At 47.9% G+C, this 20033-nt stretch overlaps 2 protein-coding genes across 10 annotated transcripts in view; both read right to left on the bottom strand.

Moving 5' to 3' along the window:
- The window catches only part of LOC132452740 (NACHT, LRR and PYD domains-containing protein 3-like), a 274895-nt gene extending 263818 nt beyond the window's left edge, over positions 1–11077 (bottom strand). For 5 of the 9 annotated variants that reach the window (XM_060045509.1, XM_060045507.1, XM_060045508.1 and 2 more), the window contains exons 1-6: positions 10391–10641; positions 9787–9883; positions 9558–9674; positions 9370–9486; positions 9154–9223; positions 7851–8076 (exon numbers count right to left, since the gene is read on the bottom strand). In XM_060045509.1, the coding sequence (XP_059901492.1) occupies positions 7851–8076; positions 9154–9223; positions 9370–9486; positions 9558–9674; positions 9787–9869 (613 nt within the window). In that variant the 5' untranslated portion in view covers positions 9870–9883; positions 10391–10641. Of the gene's footprint in view, positions 1–7850; positions 8077–9153; positions 9224–9369; positions 9487–9557; positions 9675–9786; positions 9884–10390 lie in introns of all 9 variants that reach the window. The other 4 variants (XM_060045506.1, XM_060045513.1, XM_060045505.1 and 1 more) reach the window with 3 other exon arrangements.
- A 1193-nt stretch (positions 11078–12270) lies between these two features.
- Positions 12271–19909, bottom strand: wdr97 (WD repeat domain 97). Its single transcript, XM_060045540.1, has 12 exons — positions 19416–19909; positions 19096–19321; positions 18880–19062; positions 18285–18794; positions 18011–18160; positions 17732–17845; positions 17072–17257; positions 15839–15948; positions 15319–15487; positions 14327–14460; positions 13852–13916; positions 12271–13447 (listed from the first exon to the last, which is right to left on the bottom strand). The coding sequence occupies exons 1-12, from the start codon at positions 19436–19438 to the stop codon at positions 13266–13268; spliced, it is 2052 nt and encodes a 683-aa protein (XP_059901523.1). The 5' UTR covers positions 19439–19909; the 3' UTR covers positions 12271–13265.
- Between the last annotated feature and the right edge of the window lie 124 nt (positions 19910–20033).

Genomic DNA, 20033 nt, shown 5'->3' with positions numbered 1-20033 from the left:
CATTACCTTTAACACACACACTAACATACACCTGTATACATGCTTACAGTACCAAGGGACCACAATGGAAATAAGCCCATGGGCTTTTATGTGTTATCCTTTTGACCTGTTCATTTGTATGCTTACGTTTGTGCATGTGTCAATAAAGAATTTCAATCATTTCAATCAATCAATCACACACCAACTTGAGGTGGAGAGTGAGGGGATGAATAGGGGGCCAGATTGAATGAGCCTGGTTGGGCAGCTTTAACCAGGACCCGAGGAATCCCCTACTCTTTTTGTGATAAGTGCCCTGGGATCTTAAAAGGTCCCATGACATGCTATTTTATGGATGCTTTAATATAGGTATTACTGGGCCACTGACACAGTATTCAAAGACGTTCCTGAAATTCAGCCGTGGTGCACACCGAGTTACAGCCACTCCAAGCCAGTCGCACATTGAGCTTCCCCCAAATGCGCTGTTTTGGTGTCTGTAGCTATAATGCAAATGAGGAGGAGCGAGGCGGGTCAAGGAGGAGGGTGGGGGTGTGGCCCTGAGCAGCTTGCAGCCACAGTACCATACGCTCTGTTTACGGTGGCTGCATCGCAATGGCGAGGCGCACACAGCCTTTAGCCGTGTTCTGTAAATATTCTAGAACACAGTCATGGAGCTCTATATCTAAATAATATCATATTATACATAGATATCTATATCATATAATATTTATTATCACGGCCAAAAGCTGTGTGAGCCTCCATACGATATTATGAATCTCAAACGACCGCGTCGGGTTCTCCGACGTCTCTGGTTCTTCCACGTCCGCATCAATCAGAAGAAGACTGAACCACGACATGGAGGATAAAGGGATTGTTGACCGCGGTTGTCTCCCGCCGGAGCCCGCTGCCGAGGGACCACCGCCTCCTGCAGCGGGCAGCGGGCAACGCCGAGGCGGTGGTCCCTCGGCAGCGGGAAGCGGGGCTCAAGCGGGAGACATTCGCCGCCAACAAACCCTTTCTCCTCCAAGTCGTGGTTCATGTTCTTGAGGGAGTCAAAGCCAAAGTTCCTTTCCCCCAATTCATTCTCAACCATGGCTGAGATAACCCCCACTACAGTCTCGTTGTGGAAATACAAGAGCGCGCCATAACACCAACAGCAAACACTTGCGTTACAGTGCGTGTGATCACACACACACACACACACACACACACACACACACACACACGTGGCACTTGCACGGTCGTGTCTCATTGGCGGGCCTAATTCTCTGGGTGGGCAAGGCAGAGAAAGAGGAGGAGCTTAGATCCTTTATGACGACATATGGGACCACATTCCAAATCAGCGCGCTTGAGCCGCCGTTTTTTCCAAAGGCGAGCAGAACAGCTAGTGCTCGTTTTACACCGAACGCAAGTTTTAGCCACTGGGGGACCATAGGCAAGCTAAGGGAACTCATATTTACGTTAGAAAACCTCATAAAGTGAGATATTCATGCCATGGGATCTTTAATAACCTCAGTGAGTCAGGACCTTGGTTTTACATCTCCCCCGAAGGACGGCACCTTCCACAGCACAGTGTCCCCGTCACTGCACTGGGGCATCGGGATGATGTTAAGGCCAGAGAGTGCCCCCTACTGGCCACCAACCGACACCACTTCCAGCAGCAGCTCAGTGTTCCCAGTTGGTCTCCCATCCAGTACTAACCAAGCCCACCTGCTTAGCTTCAGAGGTTCAGCTAAGGCAGGGTCTACATTGGTCTGGCTGCTGGTTTATTTAGACCGATAAACTTTGATGGATGCAAATACTGCAACTTCATTTGTTTAACTACCACTATCCTGTTAACAGGGGATTGTGGGAACGCACTTTTATTATATTTTGTGTTTATAATTGAAAAGTTGCAATGGCAACTTTGGGATTACTTTTTCAACTTTTCATTTTCGCATCCCTCAAAAACAACAAGGTGTAATATGTCCAATGGCACCACTCTAAAGGCCTAAATACACCGGCGCCGAAACGGCGCGTCAAAAAGTCTGCCCCCATTATTCCGGATGTACTAGCCCACACCGGCGCCGACTAGCTGTGCGGCAGCGTTCCGCGCCGTGCCGCCAACCTAGTCTTCAAGCCAATGTTCTATTCCCTAGCGTCGCCGCCCCTGAAAAAGTTTGTACATCCCGGGTCCCGTAGGCACCTCCATATCTACTCCTCACCACTGGATGTCGCCCCTTTTTCGTTTGTGAGAAACAATTACGAGAATGGACGATGAGAGACTGGTCGTCGAGGTGGAAACATATGTCGAATTGTATGACCAAAGTTCCCGTCATTACAAAGACAACTCCAAAAAGGACATTGCCTGGCGAGCCATAGCTCTGGAGATTGGCTCTTCAGGTGAGAAATCAACAATGTTGGACTAAGTACCCAAACCATTAACCATAATGGGAAATAGACGAAATCAAGCCACATATAATCACACCATGTAGGTAGAAACCAGATTACTTGTAATATATATTTTTTTATTTAAGGCAAGGCAACTTCATTCATATAGCACTTTTGATACATGAAGCAGACTCAAAGTGCTTCACATAGAAAAATTCTCATACAATAAAATAGATGAGTAAAAGAAAACACAGGCAAAGTTCAAAAATGCATTGTCATGTATTAACTGTCTCTCTGGTATCAGATCATGTATTAACTGTCTCTCTGGAGTCCAGCACAGCAATAACATCACTGTATTTATCCCGAAGGATAAAAAAAAAGTATATATATATATATGCAAAAGAGTATTTATACCAGAGAGGGATAATAACTAAATTATAGGTCATCATGACTAGGCTACACCATACGGTTCTGCCATTGCACACTTCCTAGTGGCGAATTGAAATATTGTCGTTGCCTCTCAGAATCTGTAGGGAGCTCCTGGACCAGATTGTGGTATACCCCCTGTTCTTCTCTCCGTTCATTGATGGGGTGCACCCAAACCCTTCGTCTTCTCCTTGCCCGCCTACGGCGCAGCAGAAGAAGGGCAGCCACCCTCTGTCTGGCAACAATTGTTCTGTTGAAATAAAAAAAACTCAATAAAATAGCTTGTGTTCAATTACAATGGATAACTACTGGCTGCATACATGTAAATGTGTGGATATGTTAAGGCTATATAGATGGATAGATAGATAGCTACTTTATTGGTCCCAATGGGGACCAATAAAGCCATCCAGTAGCTCAATACAATAAATACACACAATAACAATTGGCCTTAAAAGGTGACTGCACTATATACTAAAAAGGCTCAATAGAAGGTCCTGCACTTATTGAGATTGTTGATGCAGTAGATGAATAATTGCAAAATCTAAAATAAATAAGAAATGACAGTAAATAAAACGATAAAGTGACCTACAAACTAAGTTGGTAGATCTGCTGCTTGAAAACATACTTTCACTGCGCAGATTATACATTTTTTTAATTATTCAGCGAAAAAAGATGGAAAATTAATAAACTAGGCTACAATAGGCTACTCACCCATGGCGCTTCGTCTCTTTGTTGCGGTTGATTGACAGGTGACCTCCTGATTTTACACTGCAGCGCGACCGTCGCGCCGCTTCCAGTTGGTGCTAAGGGCGGCTTTTGACGCGTGTGAAATGTGCGGCGCTGAGCGTCGGCGCCGGTGTGTTTAGGCCTTTTAGCAGCCGTTCCGCAGCGCAGCCGTTCCGCGGCGCGTACGTCCCCGGTAGAAATCATGCGTAATACATGTGGTCATCAAAGGTATTGAGTTAATTATCTGATATAGTTTGACGAAATTTAGGTGTGATTCTCAAACCAGGAGGCAGTAGTTAAGTCTTCTGAAACGGAACCTTGTGGTGTAACTGTTTGCACTTTGAGTAAAACTAACCTGAGAGTTTCCAGTGTACAGTGTGGACTCCCCAGTCCATCAGAGAGCAGCTGCACTGCTGAATCCTTTAGACGATTGGAACTCAGGTCTAGCTCTCTCAGACTAGAGGAGTTGGAGCTGAGAACTGAGGCCAGAGCTTTACAGCATCTCTCTGAAAGCCTACAGCCATTCAAGCTTCACACAAAAAAACAGAACATGTTGAGAACCGTGATTAAATGTTTTATAAGACTTTTCTGATCGTTGAACAAATGATTATACATTAGATCTTTAAATGGTAGTTACATATTAGGTTTACAATGTTGATACTGACAAAAATGCTACAACATTTGTTTTGTAGTTCTGAAAACTGTAACATAATATTACTTTTATAGAATTATGTATATAGTGTGTAACGTAAAACATGTTATAAGTATGCCTAGAGATACAGGTTGTATGTTATTATAACTTTTGTATTCTAGTATTTTATTTATTGTGTAGTGTGCATTGCAATACATGTTCTGAGTGCACCATCAGATATGTTTTGTAATTTACTGTAACTTTTATATTGTAGTATTATGTATAGTGCTCTATTGTTAATACATGTTATGAGTGAACCTACAGAGATGTTTTGGAGGCTTTGATCAGTGGCAGCAGTCCCAGAAGACCCTCCTCAGAAGCAGAGTATTTCTTCAGGTAAAACACGTCCAGCTGCTCTTCTGATGTCAGTAAGATGAAGACCAGAGCTGACCACTGAGCAGAGGAGAGAGATTCTGTGGAGATACTTCCTGATGACAGGTACTGTTGGATCTCCTCCACTAGAGAACTGTCATTCAGCTCATTCAGACAGTGGAACAGATTGATGCTTCTCTCTTGAGAGAGATCTCCACCTATCTTCTCCTTGATGTAAGGGACTATTTGGGTATTGATTTGTGACCTCCTTCCTGTCTGTCCCGGTGGAACTTTTTTAGTTAGATTGCCCAGTAATTTACTTCCTCTTGGTCCCAGCAGACCTTGTAGGAGCATCTGATTGGTCTCTAGAGAGAGGCCCAGGAGAAAGCGGAGGAACAAGTCCAGGTGTCCGTTCTCACTCTGTAAGGCATTGTCCACCGCACTCTGGTAGAGGAGGAGGAGTTCAGCATCCCTGGAGGTTGGCTGTTCTTCTGAGAGCAGGTTGACACCAGTGTTGATGTAGGACAGAAAGACATAAAGGGCAGCCAGAAACTCCTGGATGCTCAGATGGACAAAGCAGAACATCCTGTCCTGGTGCAGTCCACACTCCTCTTTAAAGATCTGGGTGAACACTCCTGAGTACACTGAGGCTGCTCTGATATCGATGTCACACTCTGCCAAGTCTGCCTCGTAGAAGATCAGCTGGCCTTTCTCCAGCTGGTTAAAAGCCAGTTTCCCCAGAGAAACAATGATCTCCCTGCTCTCCGAACTCCAGTGTGGATCGGTTTCAGCTCGCCCATGATACTTCCTGTCCCCCTGTATGGACTGAACCCTCAGGAAGTGGCTGTACATCTGAGTCACGGTCTTGGGCACCTCTTCTCCTCTCTGGGATGTTTTGAAGAAGTCCTCTAGAACTGTAGCAGTGATCCAACAGAAGACTGGGATGTGACACATGATGTGGAGGCTTCGAGATTTCTTGACGTGAGAGATGATTGTGGTGGCCATTGTCCCCTCTCTGAATCTCTTCCTGAAGTACTTCTCCTTCTGTGGGTCGGTGAACCCTCTCACCTCGGTCACCATGTCAACACACTGAGCAGGGATCTGATTTGCTGCGGCAGGGCGTGTGGTTATCCAGATGCGGGCAGAGGGAAGCAGGACTCCCCTGATGATGTTTGTCAGCAGCACGTCCACTGAGGTTGGCTCGGTGACATCCGTCCAGATCGGGTTGTTCTGGAAGTCCAGAGGAAGTCGACACTCATCCAGACCATCCAAGATGAAGACTACTTGGTCAAGGTCGTATCTGTAGATTCCTGATTCTTTGGTTTCAACAGAAAACTGATGAAGAAGTTCCAGTAAGCTAAACTCTTTCCCTTTCAGTAAATTCAGCTCTTTGAAAGTGAGGAGAAATGTGAAGTCAATGTCGTGGTTGGCTTTGCCTTCGGCCCAGTCCAGAGTGAACTTGTGTGTTAAGACAGTTTTACCAATGCCGGCCACTCCGGTTGTCATAATTGTTCTGATTGGTTTATCTTGTCCAGGTTTAAAGATGTCTTCACATCTGATTGGTGCTTCCTCATTGGCTGTTTTCCTGGATGCCTTTTCAATCAGTCTGACCTCGTGTTCCTTGTTGACCTCACCACTGCCTCTCTCTGTGATGAAGAGCTCTGTGTAGATCTCATTCAGAGGTCTCTGCTCTCCTGCTCTAGCGATTCCCTCAAACACAAAGTGTAACTTCTTCTTCAGATGAGCCTTGAGTTCATGTTGCCACTGGACCGCAACAGCTCCTAAATCCCAAACCAGAAGAAACATACCATTCATATTTCCAAGCAATATTACTGGTGTAAAGAATAAAGTATTATACAACTCTACTTCATATGGATCTTATAACTTCATTGGTATTGCTGTTGTTGTTGAGTATCAGTGGTATCAGTGACTTGCTAACCTGACATAACAAGATAGTGGTGCATCTCTTCGAGTTATTCTGCTGTTCATCTGCAGTATAATGTTTAAAATTCTTCAAGCTGATACCCCAACAATAACCTGACATATTTGGTTTAGAGCTGTGTTGAAAAAATCGATTTTCCGATTTTTAATCGATTCGCATATTAATGACCGATTATCGATTCGTACGTCCAAAGATCGATTTTTTTTAATAAAAAAAAAAATAAATAATAATATTTTATATATTCATGGAATATATTCATGGGATTCCCCTGAACACTTAGGGTGCTGCATATTCTTGAAAACAAATCTTGAGTGTGGTTTTAGAACAGATTTGAACATGCTCATATAGACGCCATTCAGTGCTTTTACAGTTTAAAATGTTCTGTTCTTATGTTCGCACTTTAAAGAAAAATGCTCAACGTTTAAATTTTATACTTCCAGTTTCAGTACTTCTCAGTTTATTAAGTGTGAGCAGTTTTAAAATAAAAATGCTTTTGGTAGCAACCGCTTTTGGGTGAATTCTTAATTATTTTCAAGCGTAATAATAATGCACTGGTTAGTGTCCCAGTGGGAATCCACTGTTGCAGATATAGTCACCTCAATGATGTCCTCCATTTATTGTCCTGAATTATCTTTCTTGAAGGTAGATTGACCCTTAACCTTTTCATCAGTCTTCCAGCCATCAGTAACTACCAATACTTGTAAGATTTGCTGTTTAATATTGATATAATACTATTTTTAATAACATTAACCCCCGGATCGAATCGAAATCGGATCGAATCGGAAGTCAGATCAGAATCGGATGGAATCGGAGAAAATCGGAAAAAAAACGATTCTGAAACTTAAAAATCGGAATCAAATCGATTCTTGAAATATGAATCGAAACCCAGCTCTAATTTGGATCAAACCATTCAACCTGATACCCCCACAATGACCCTACATATCTGGATCAAACCATTTAACCTAAAACCCCCACAAAAACCCTAGCCTGGCTCCGCCCGCCTAAGTACTTCCGCTCAATTTCAATTTCCCTTCAGTAATACGACTGCGGTATGTCAGTGGGTTTTCTCCGTCCAAGCGAACAGAGGGAGTGGCTGAGAACAATGACGTGAAAGTCAGCTCTCGTTGACGGACATCTTCACGCACAGTGTTTGGTTTGTTTACAGCCTGCGCGCAACGTAATTCCCAGCCAAACGTTAGCGATTGGTTATGGCAAATCCAGAGTGGCACTGGGCAGATCCAATAAACTTCAACAGACACCCGCCTTCAAGTGAGTTAACGTTTGTCAATTGAGTAGGTCCAGACTCTCGGTGCAAATGAAATGAAGTACGAGAGTCTGGTAGGACCAGGCTAACAAAAACCCTACAAATCTGGATGAAACCATTTAACCTATATATGAGTATCTTACCACTCCCCAGCTTGTCGGCCAGTTCCTCCTGGTTCATCTCCATCAGGCAGAGCTTTGTGATGTCTACCACTCCCTCTATGGCGCGCCTCCTCCGCTCCTCGTTCTTACCATCCTCCTCCTCGTCCTCCCTCTGACTCTCTGAGCATTGTGGGTAATCTGAGAAGAGATCCCTCCAGAGCTTCTTCAGCTCCTTGTCTAGAAAAGTGTGTGCGTTCTCCTCAACCCTCTGAAACAGAGCAAACATCAAGGAGAACTTTACTTTGAACTAACTGAAGACATCAGAAGCATCCGTCCTAGATTAACGTCTCCCTGGTCTAAAGAGGGAAAACTGGAGGCTATAAGCTCCACAAGAGATGCTTTTATTGCCCATGTAGAGCCAGGGGCACCACTAGAGATTGTGGGCCTTATCAAATAATATATTGGGCCTCCAACCTAGAACACCCACCAGCCTAGAAAATCCATTTGACCACCCATAGATTGATAGACTAGCTCTAGTGTAGCGTACTGCTAATTACCCAATACTTGGCTTCCTGTCATTGAACATTGAGGCATGAATGTCAGAGGTACATGAGTGGCATCTCTCATTACTGTTGCTGTTCTGGCAAAAGGCTTTCCTCTTGAGAAATTCATGAAATTCAGTGGTGTTTTACATTTTGGTCAATTTGTTCCCAAAGTTTGTCAGATGCCAGTAATGTTACACTGGCTCTAAACACCTCAGTAAAATGGGACAGAAAAGACACAGACTGTCTTTATAGTCTGCTATTACTTTTCACCACTAGGGGTCAGTATTCACAGACCTTCCCTGGCTGTATAGTTGATAAGTAGAAGAACATTTGTGTAGGCCTCAGTAAACATTTTCCCGGTTCATCCACCTGTCTACCTCATTCATTGATTCATATTCATGAATTTCATGTTTGATGAAGAACTATTTGATTACTATTAGGTAATACCTAATATAAGATTCTATGATTCACTAGGTAGCTGTGTGATAATGGGCACCACAGGAAGGTGAATAAATAAAAACCTTTATTTGTATAAACTGGGTGACCTTTTCCTCCCCCTCAGGTTTCTGTCTCTGATACCCCGAATTCTACCTCAAGGACGACGTGTCAAACTACTGACTGTCTGTTCTCCGTCTGTTCTGCTTGTAAGCGCAACGAGCGGAAGACTCTGTGCTGAAAACTGGGTCCACGCAAGACTGAACCATGCAATAAAGAGAAAGAGGTGAAATATGTAGACTATACTACCCCCCCCCCCCCCCCCCCCCCCCTTAGGTCACCCCTGGAGTTTTTCATTTACACACCTTGATCAGCTCTGTTTGATTCTGCTGTACAGACTGAGCACTGGTAACCTTTGACCTCTCCTGGGGTCGCCTGTGGAGAGAGCACGCACACACACACACACACACACACACACACACACACACACACACACACACACACACACTCTTTTTAATAAAAATATTTCCTGAATTGTAAATATCAGTCAGTAAAACTACTAGATTGTTGGAAACTCCTACCTCTCCTCTCTGGAGGAGCGTCTATCTTTAAGGTCAGGAGGATGTTCCATAGACCAGTTGCTCTTCATGGAGACACAGCTGGGTCCAGGGGAGTCTGCTCTCTCCTTCTGGAATCTTCTAGAAAATAAAGAACCAGGATTAAAGGACGTCTGATCGATATAGTTGTATAATATCTGATAAATCCTCACCTCTTCTCAATAGACTGATTTCCATCTCTAAAGTTAATAGGATCATCCATAGACCAGTCACTCTTCAAGGAGACACAGCTGGGTCCAGGGGAGTCTGCTCTCTCCCGCTGCTCTGGGCTTCAACACAACACACACACAGCTTTTACTAAGACTGATGATGGAGTCATGAGATATCAGTGCGGAGGTCTGAGAAGGAAAACAGTCACAGACAGAGAGATCCTCTTCTTACCTCTTAGCTTTACTCTGGTGGCCATGTTTCCCAGACAGAGTGGTTTTAGAGGTAGGAGCCCCCTCCTCTCTCTCCTCATCCATAGTAGACTGGAGACCTGGACACAAACCCAATGCCATATTGTTTCTCCGGATTCTCTTTAAGTACCAAATATGAAACGACTTCAGTGAAGACTTCCTATCCTCCTCCTGTCTGACACACACACACACACACCCACACCCACACCCACACACACTGCTTCTAAAACGTTCATTTAACTATGGAAAATTATTTATTTCCCTTTAGATCCGACAGTTCCAAACCATCAATTATTAACTAATGTTTCCAATGAAACTCTGACCGAACTGACCTCCCTACAGAATAAAAGTCCACAATACAAACAAACTGTTCTGTCCCGTTCCCGTACCAGAGGATCCGTATATAATCGCCCTCAACACGGTGAAACTAGTTATCGATGTCCTGACACATACTCCTTCAATAAACCTCTTTTACACCACAAACATTAATACAATGAGCTTGGACTGGAAACAGATTAATTTAGTAAGAATAAATCAATATAGTTAGAATACATCTGGTAAGAAAACAGGAATTCAGGAAACGGTACCTTATCTTTTCCGTGACGAAACGTGTGCTGCCCGTGTTGAATGGAAATATAGAATAACAAATGCAAGGAAAGGAGGGAATAAAGAGATTAAGGTGTTCACCAAATAAAAGAGAAGTGTTTAGAAGCGAGACAGAACATTAACAAAGGCTCTTAGAGTAAAGATTGAGCTGCTGGGGTCCTCAGTGCAGACAGAACAGAAAGAAGAAGAGCTTTGCCCACAGCTAACTGCGTCACATCGTTTATGTGAATAGTGAAACCAGAGCGCGTGAAACTAAAGTAATGGCGCGTTCACATTAAAAGCGAAGGGGCGGCGCGACTTCAATACAAAGTCAACGTATAGACGCGTTCCAGGCGACGAGCGCGTTCGACTCCGTACAAAGTCAACGTATAGACGCGTTCCAGGCGACGGGCGCGTTCGACTCCATACAAAGTCAACGTATAGTAATGCTGTAGCCTACTTTGTATCGTCTGTGGTGAAATCCTGGGACTCTCAGAGTATCAAAATACAACTGGAAAAAAAGAGAAGCTAAGGAAACACTTTTATTTTGAAAACTTTTCTGAGTTAGGGGACAAAAAAGTAAACAGACTTCCCGGTTCATCCACCTGTCTCCCTGATTTATTGATTCATATTTATGAATTTCATGTTTTATGAACAACTATTTGATTGATATAAGATTCTATGATTCACTAGGTAGCTTAAATAAATTTTAGTAGGCTATAGGCCTATGCGTGTGTGTTCAGACTCCACTGTTGTGTGTGTGGTAATATCCTCCCTCCACACTGATGAAGGGGTGAATGGAGACTCCACTGTTGTGTGTGTGTTTGGTAATATCCTCTCCACACACTGATGAAGGGGTGAATGGAGACTCCATTGTTGTGTGTGTGTAGTAATATCCTCCCTCTCCACACTGATAAAGGGGGGAATGGAGACTTTAACTAAAGGGAAGAATGTTGACTTGTTGTTCCCAACAGAACACAAAGAAACAATCTTCAGTTTGAAGCAATTTACAACATCGTTACCCTTTCCCATAGAACCCTTATCATTTATGATTGTGTGGTTGTATCTGCTTTAAATCACGTTCCATGTCAGGCATGGCAAAATATTCTGAATTTGGATTCCTTTAAAACAATGTTGAAAATATATAAAATATTGTAGCAAAATAGCGTACCATCAATCAACAATTAAAACACATTTTACATCAGAAAGTAAATCTTTGTACAACCACCTTAACCCAAAGGAAGATCTTCCTTTCATGGTTTATGCTGAACCTTTCAGAAGCCCAATAAAATGCAGCATTTGGAGTTCAGTGGAGTATTTAAATCAATCACAAAGTGTTGTATTTACACTGAACGGGTTGACCCCTCAGAGCACCAACAGCTGCTGCTCAACAACCCGATGCACTACAGGTACGTCCATGTGTCCACAGGTATTCAAACGTCCCCCTAACAGCTGGTCCTCAACAACGTCAGGACTGTGAGGACCCCCCAGACCCAAGCGGACCCCTCTAATCTGACGCTCAGCAGCCCAGCTGAACACAGAGAGGGCTGAGAGATGAACCACGAGAGACACTGATGTTACCTGCTGCTTACCACCGGCACACTGACCTGATGTGGGTTTGGATCCTTGAACGATGTGTGTGTATGTTTTTATGTGTGTGTGTGTGTGTGTGTGTGTGTTTTTATGTGTGGGTGTGTTTATAGATTAATGAACGATGTGTGGGTGCGTTTATGTTTGTGTATATGTGTGTGTGTGTACATAGATTCATGAATGATGTGTGTGTGTGTGTGTGTGTGTGTTGCCGTGGCAATTCCTTGACCAGATATTTCGTCTAAGACAGATGAGATTTCCAAACGCAAAAAAGCACCCAATACTTGTGGACAATTATGATGATATGTATTTATAATAATAGTACAAACAACGATACATCACAACATGCATCAACAAACAATAGAAAAGGCATACAACACAATTATCTGAGGCCTAAGATGGGAGCTCGCCCTGCGTCTCTCTAAAGGTTCACAAGGAGAAGTCCTCTGCATGGCCAAAGTCAGGAGCTGTGAGCTAGCCAGTGAGGCTCGCCGGGGCCCAGCTGGTTGGCAGCATTATGAAAGGTCTCCCCGAGGGGATGTGAGGTGTCTCTGAACGTGTGCTGTCCCCCCCCCCCCTGCCCTGCTCCTTGGCCCGGTCTCTCAGCGGCTGCCGGGCCCTGCCGAGCCTGGGCCCGGCCCTCCAGCGCCCAGCGGCTGGACTGGCCCCTGGACGAGCTGCAGGACGCCAGCGCCACCTCCAGCCAGCTGCACCGCCTGGTGAGGGAGGCGGGCCTGGTGCTGACCTGTGACCTGCTCAACTACCACCACGACCTCCTGGACTAGACCTAACTACCACCACGACCTCCTGGACTAGACCTAACTACCACCACGACCTCCTGGACTAGACCTAACTACCACCACGACCTCCTGGACTAGACCTAACTACCACCACGACCTCCTGGACTAGACCTAACTACCACCACCACCTCCTGGACTAGACCTAACTACCACCACAACCTCCTGGACTAGACCTAACTACCACCACGACCTCCTGGACTAGACCTAACTACCACCACGACCTCCTGGACTAGACCTAACTACCACCACCACCTCCTGGACTAGACCTAACTACCACCACCACCTCCTGGACTAGACCTAACTACCACCACAACCTCCTGGACTAGACCTAACTACCACCACAACCTCCTGGACTAGACCTAACTACCACCACGACCTCCTGGACTAGACCTAACTACCACCACGACCTCCTGGACTAGACCTAACCACCACCACGACCTCCTGGACTAGACCTAACTACCACCACGACCTAAGAGTCCCGGTTGGGTCATCTGTAGTACTCCGGCTGTGATTGGTCCAGCAGGAAGTAGCGCCTGGAGGGGGGCGTGGCGTCCAGCTGACCAATGGGGCAGGAGAGGGGGAGGAGGTTGAGGCGCGGCAGAGGGACACTGAGGACCCGGGGGAAGCCAGTGAGGGAGGGACGGTTGCGGAGGGGGGGCAGGGCTAGTCCTAGGAGTGTGTGGGGGGAGGGGGGAGGGGGAAGGGTAATTAGAGTCATCAATATGATCAGTATTGTTCTGATATTTTTCAATACACAATATTATTCAATGTATTTTCCCCAAATCAATATGTGAGTGGTACTGTGGTTTCATTATGAAGGTCAGAGGATTCGTCTCTGGAGGAAGAGACACCAGGCAGGAGGACTCAATGCTGCTGTGCTGTTCTGATGCACCCACAACTGTGGAGCAGTGTGTGTGTGTGCGTGTGTGTGTGTATGTGTGTGTGTGTGCATCAAACACACCACTGGGGGGCGGGGGGGGGGGTCTGTGTGTGTGTGCGTGTGTGTGTGTGTGTATGTGTGTGTGTGTGTGTGTGTGTGTGTGTGTGTGTATGTGTGTGTGTGTGAGACTCACCAGCTGCTTTGCGTGTTCTCAGCATGCTGTGAGTCTCTCCAAGACGATGGATAGGCTGAGGACCGCTACACACACACACACACACACACACACACACACACACACACACACACACACACACACACACGCAACCACACACGTTCTAAAAGTGTTTCTATGTGTTTTTGTGTGTCCATGTTTTCCATGTGTTTGTTTGTGTGCATGTGTATACTGTGGATGTATTCTGTGTGTTTGTGCGTGTGCATTCGATGTGTATGTGTGTCTGTGTATATGTGTGTATGTCTCCCATGTGTTTGTGTATATGTGTGTATACGTGTGTGTTTGTTACATGTGTATGTGTGTCTGTGTATGTGTCCCATGTGTTTGTGTATATGTGTGTGTGTGTGTATACGTGTGTGTTTATTACATGTGTTTGTGTGTCTGTGTACTCTGTGTGTGTGTGTGTGTGTTGTGTATCAGTGGTTTCTCCAGGTACCAGGGCGGGGGGGACAGCCTCACGGTGTCGTGTCGGGCCCCTGGGGCCCCCTGCCGGGCCCTCCTGGAGGAGCAGAAGAAGTTGAGGACGTCCACGGAGGAGGCGTGGCCTCGCTGGTCCGCTCTCACGTAGTCCTGCCGGTCACAGGAAGGGGAGGAGCCAGACCAAACTAGATGATCCCAGAGACGGTGATATTATGCCAACAGGTGTGAGTGTGATGAGCCATTACCAATCTGCCTCTTCCTGTGCTTTGGTGACATCACAAGTGGGCGTGTCCCCCTGGATGTATGATGGGCAGATCGATCTACCGGCCTACCCAGTGGACTGTCGTAAAAGCTGCTTATGGTGCGTTGTATGATCAATCCGTCTCGGAGGTCCGAGGACGTTGCCTAGCGACACGCAAGAACCCGCCCCTTTTCCTCGGACGGCGCACTTGCTTGCTCGGATGAACTCAGAGGAGGCCGAGCAAAATTCCGAGACAGAATTCAAGATGGCCGCGCCCGGTTTGACTTGAAGTATGAACTGTTGTCATTGTGCTTGGACCGCTTTGGTGGTTTAAATGGCAATTTCAATCACTGGTATTACTGCAATAACTTACTGCGTCCGTGTATCTCTATTATCTCTATTTATGAGCGCCTGGTACCGCGACAACGGCTTTCCGGGTGGCGTCCATGTTTTCGACCGAGCGAAACATGATAAAACGATTGAAGGGTGGGCGGGACGTCGCATCCGAGGTCCGAGTCGGTTCGCAGAGAATACTAAAACGCACCATTATCCATCCAGCATTTGTCCAGGTGGACACGCCCACTTGTGATGTCACTAAAACACAGGAAATGGCTGATTTTCCAACGGATTGTAACGGCTAGTCACACACACACACACACACACACATAATATCACCCCTTTAACTTGGAGATGATCTTATTGGTTCTCCTCGTTGGTGCTATGACCGGACGGGGCCCACAGGGGGCGCTGCGGGTCAGGGTGCAGACCTTGTATTTGGTCGTCCAGAGGGACAGCCAGCGAGCGGCGCGGTCCTGCTGGACCCTCCAGGCGGGGGCCCGGCCCCGGAGCGCTCTACCCCAGGACTGGAGCTCCGGCCTCAGCCACGTCTCGGCCCCCTGCACCCCCAGCACCTCCAGCCGGGCCCCGGCCGCCTGGCTATATCACCATGGTTACAGGTTATTTATAAAACATCGACATGGTTACAGGTTAGTTACAACATTAGCTATATCACCATGGTTATATGTTTGTTAAAACTACTAACTATGTCACCATGGTGACAGGTTAGTTACAACATCTAACTATGTCACCATGGTAACAGGTTTGTAACTACAACTAACTATGACCCCATGGTAACAGGTTAGTGACATCTAATTTTGTCACCATGGTTACAGGTAAGTACAACATCTAACTGTGTCCCGATGGTTACAGGAGGTAAGTAACAACATCTAACTATGAGAGGGAGAGAGAGGGAGAGAGAGAGATGGGGGGGGGGAGAGTCGGACCCACCAGAGGGACGGCGTCTGATTGGCCAGCAGCACCAAGAGGTTGACGACCTCGCTGTAGCCGCCACCTCCCAGTTGTAGAGCTATGGTTAGCATCTCACCCACGAGAGCCTGCTGGGTTAGACAGTACAGAGACACTGCATTTAGGAGCAGGTAGGGGTTAGACAGTACAGACACAGGTCATTAAGGAGCAGGTAGGGGATAGACAGTACAGAGACAGGTCATCAAGGAGCAGGTAGGGGTTGGACAGTACAGAGACAGGTCATTAAGGAGCAGGTAGGGGTTAGACAGTACAGAGACAGGTCATTAAGGAGCAGGTAGGGGTTAGACAGTACAGAGACAGGTCATTAAGGAGCAGGTAGGGGTTAGACAGTACAGAGACAGGTCATTAAGGAGCAGGTAGGGGTTAGACAGTACAGAGACAGGTCATTAAGGAGCAGCTAGGGGTTAGACAGTACAGAGACAGGTCATTAAGGAGCAGGTAGGGGTTAGACAGTACAGAGACGGGTCATTAAGGAGCAGGTAGGGGTTAGACAGTACAGAGACAGGTCATTAAGGAGCAGGTAGGGGTTAGTCAGTACAGAGACGGGTCATTAAGGAGCAGGTAGGGGTTAGTCAGTACAGAGACGGGTCATTAAGGAGCAGGTAGGGGTTAGACAGTACAGAGACGGGTCATTAAGGAGCAGGTAGGGGTTAGACAGTACAGAGACGGGTCATTAAGGAGCAGGTAGGGGTTAGACAGTACAGAGACGGGTCATTAAGGAGCAGGTAGGGGTTAGACAGTACAGAGACGGGTCATTAAGGAGCAGCTAGGGGTTAGACAGTACAGAGACGGGTCATTAAGGAGCAGGTAGGGGTTAGACAGTACAGATACGGGTCATTAAGGAGCAGGTAGGGGTTAGACAGTACAGAGACAGGTCATTAAGGAGCAGGTAGGGGTTAGTCAGTACAGAGACAGGTCATTAAGGAGCAGGTAGGGGTTAGTCAGTACAGAGACAGGTCATTAAGGAGCAGGTAGGGGTTAGACAGTACAGAGACGGGTCATTAAGGAGCAGGTAGGGGTTAGACAGTACAGAGACGGGTCATTAAGGAGCAGGTAGGGGTTAGACAGTACAGAGACAGGTCATTAAGGAGCAGGTAGGGGTTAGACAGTACAGAGACAGGTCATTAAGGAGCAGGTAGGGGTTAGACAGTACAGAGATGGGTCATTAGGGAGCAGGTCGGGGTTGGATGGTACCCCCGTGTGTCGGGGTAGGGACAGGAGGAGGTGCTGGGCGAGGGCGTGCTGCTCCTGCAGGAGGTGCTGGAGGAGGAGGGTCTTCAGAGCGACCAGGACCTCCCTCTTGGACCGGGAGCCAGGGGAGTCCAGCTGGTCCAAGAGGACCCAGCAGAACCCGTCTGGAGAGAGGGAGGTGGGGACGCACTACACACACACACACACACACACACACACACGCACACACACACACGCACGCACGCACGCACGCACGTACACACACACACGTACACACACACACGCACGCACTCACACGTACACACACACACACGTACACGTACACACACACACACGTACACGTACACACACACGTACACGTACACACACACACACGTACACACACGCACGCACGCACGCACGCACACGCACGCACACACACACACGTTTATCTGTGTATCCAACTGAGGGTACAGGTGATCTACCTGGGGGCGGGGGTATCTGAGGGTGGGGGTACAGGTGAGGGGGGGGTACCTGGGGGTGGGGGTACAGGTGAGGGGGGGTTACTTGGGGGTGGGGGTACAGCTGAGGGGGGGGGGTGGGGGGTACCTGGGGGTGGGGGTACAGGTGAGGGGGGGTTACCTGGGGGTGGGGGTACAGGTGAGGGGGGGGGGTGGGGGTTACCTGGGGGTGGGGGTACAGGTGTTTAAACCAGCTCTCTTCTGCAAACTGGAGCAGGAAGTCCGGGACCCGTGGGGAGGGGGGGCGGGTTGGGACGGGGTCAGGTCTTCTTTCAGACTACAACGCACGCGCACGCGCACACACACACACACACACACACACACACACACACACACACACACACACACACACACACACACACACACACACACACACAAGTCATAACACGCGTGTCATGATGTCATGTGAGTCACGTGAAAGGTTACATGGTATGTGATGGACCTGGTGGGGGTCGGTTCTCCTCATGATGGGAGGAGGTGGAGGAGGTGGAGGAGGAGAAGGAGGAGGTGATGGGCAGGGAGCCTCCTCCCTGATTCTCTCTTCCTCATCTTCATTATCCCGAAGAGGGAGCTCCTCTTCCTCAGTATGGCTCTGCAAAACGACACAGGTGACATCACGCGATGACATCACACGATGACATGATGATGATGATGATGATGATGATGATGATGATGATGATGATGATGTGACATCATGATGGTGATGAGGATCGTACGATGACGTCATCATCATGATGATGATGATGATGTGTGACATCACGTTGAACTCTCTGTCCCTCCTGCGCGCCCGGATCCTCAGTGAGGAATGAGGGTTGCCTAGCGACAGGGTTACCGGGGGCAACCACGTCAGGCCTCTCCGCCGGCCCCGGCTTCGGTTGCCATCCCAACACAGGGCGCGGTGCCAACGCCTGCGGACAGGAAGTGCGCAGTTCAGGCAGGAAGTGGTGACTCCACACATCGACCAATGTATCTCTCACCTGGGCTGTAGGTTTGGCTCTCAGGGGAGGGAGGGGGGGAGGGAGCGGCAGAGGGAGGGGGGGAGGTAGGGCTGAGAGGGGGTGAGGGATAGGCAGAGGGAGGGGGGGAGGTAGGGCTGCGAGGGGGTGAGGGATCGGCAGAGGGAGGGGGGGAGGGAGCGGCAGAGGGAGGGGGGGAGGGGGGTCGTGAGGAGGTCCTGGAGAACAGAGAAGATCCCTCAGGTCCAACATGTCCGCCCCCTGGTCCATCTACAATAACAGGAATCACAATCAGGACTCTGTTGTTCACCCAGACTCCGCACAGCCACCCCCCCCACCCCCAACCCCCCCTTACGTGGTAGATGATGTCCAGGTACGACTGCCAGGCCTCTCTCCGGGTCTCCTGGGTGGCCGGGGGTCTTCTACGGCTCCTCAGCGCCCCCAGGGTCAGCAGGACCAGGTCTCTGTTCCTCCGGTCCACCCGCTCCACCTCCTGGTCTCTCCTCCTCTCCACCTCCTGGTCTCTCCCCCTCTCCACCTCCTGGTCTTTCCACCGGACCCCCCTCTCCACCTCCTGGTCTCTCCTCCTCTCCACCTCCTGGTCTCTCCCCCGCACCTCCTGGTGTCTCCACCGGACCCCCCTCTCCACCTCCTGGTCTCTCCTCCTCTCCACCTGCTGGTCTCTCCTCCTCTCCACCTCCTGGTCTCTACCCCTCTCCACCTCCTGGTGTCTCCACCGGACCCCCCTCTCCCTCTCCACCTCCTCCAAACCCATTCCCTCTACCTCCTGGTCTTTGCTGCTTGTTATTCGGCGAAAATGAAATAGCCTACGTTATTATTAGACTTATGATCACGATATCATAACCAGAGTGTTGAGATGAGAACACTTACGTGGTTATGGAGGGGGCGTACATTCCTTCATTTGGCGGGGGTGGGCTTTTAATTAACGACCTCGGCTCAAACAATCAGCGGAAATCACGCAACACTCGAAACACGCGAAAATATTAACTCCAAAATAAACCTGTTTTCGGGTCACGTTACTGTACACTGAAACTTTTGGTATGATGATTAAACGAATCCTATTGAACAAACTAATTTTTGCGATTGATTTACTTTCAATTCGGTAAAAAAAATACACCGTCCGGATTCTTCGGTCGGGTGAACCACGGTTACGGTCCGGTCCGGTAAACCCCTCCCGGGTCGAGTCCGGTCAATTGACCGGTCTGCTCCGCTGAGCTATAGTCTTTCTGAAGCGGTGTTTATCTTACTCTCATCCCGTGTGTGGGATCCTGGTTACCAGGCAACGGACTCGGGTTCGTTGAAGTCCAAGGTTAATGGTGCGTTATGAGCCCATCCAAACCAGTGGGACGTGGGACTTATCCTACCTCTAAAGTGCACTGGAATGCCTGTCGAAGTGGAACATCCCACCGTCGAAGTGGAACCTCCTACTATCGAACCGGGGGGTGAACGACCTACCCCCACTTCACCAAGTAGGAGCTAGTACAGTTC

The sequence above is a fragment of the Gadus macrocephalus genome, chromosome 23 (assembly GCF_031168955.1).
Source record: "Gadus macrocephalus chromosome 23, ASM3116895v1".
Classification (NCBI taxonomy): domain Eukaryota; kingdom Metazoa; phylum Chordata; class Actinopteri; order Gadiformes; family Gadidae; genus Gadus; species Gadus macrocephalus.
Note: the sequence above shows the minus strand (reverse complement) of the source record. Positions and strands in the feature narration are given on the sequence as shown.

Excerpts from the sequence above, each read along its gene's own strand:
- wdr97 (XM_060045540.1), bottom strand. The coding sequence starts at position 19,438 with ATGTACGCCCCCTCCATAACCAC. Across the intron at positions 17,258-17,731 it reads ACCTGTACCCCCACCCCCAG|TGCGTCCCCACCTCCCTCTC; the intron begins GTAACCCCCACC and ends GTGTGTGTGTAG. Across the intron at positions 15,949-17,071 it reads CCCTACCCCGACACACGGGG|CAGGCTCTCGTGGGTGAGAT; the intron begins GTACCATCCAAC and ends TGTCTAACCCAG.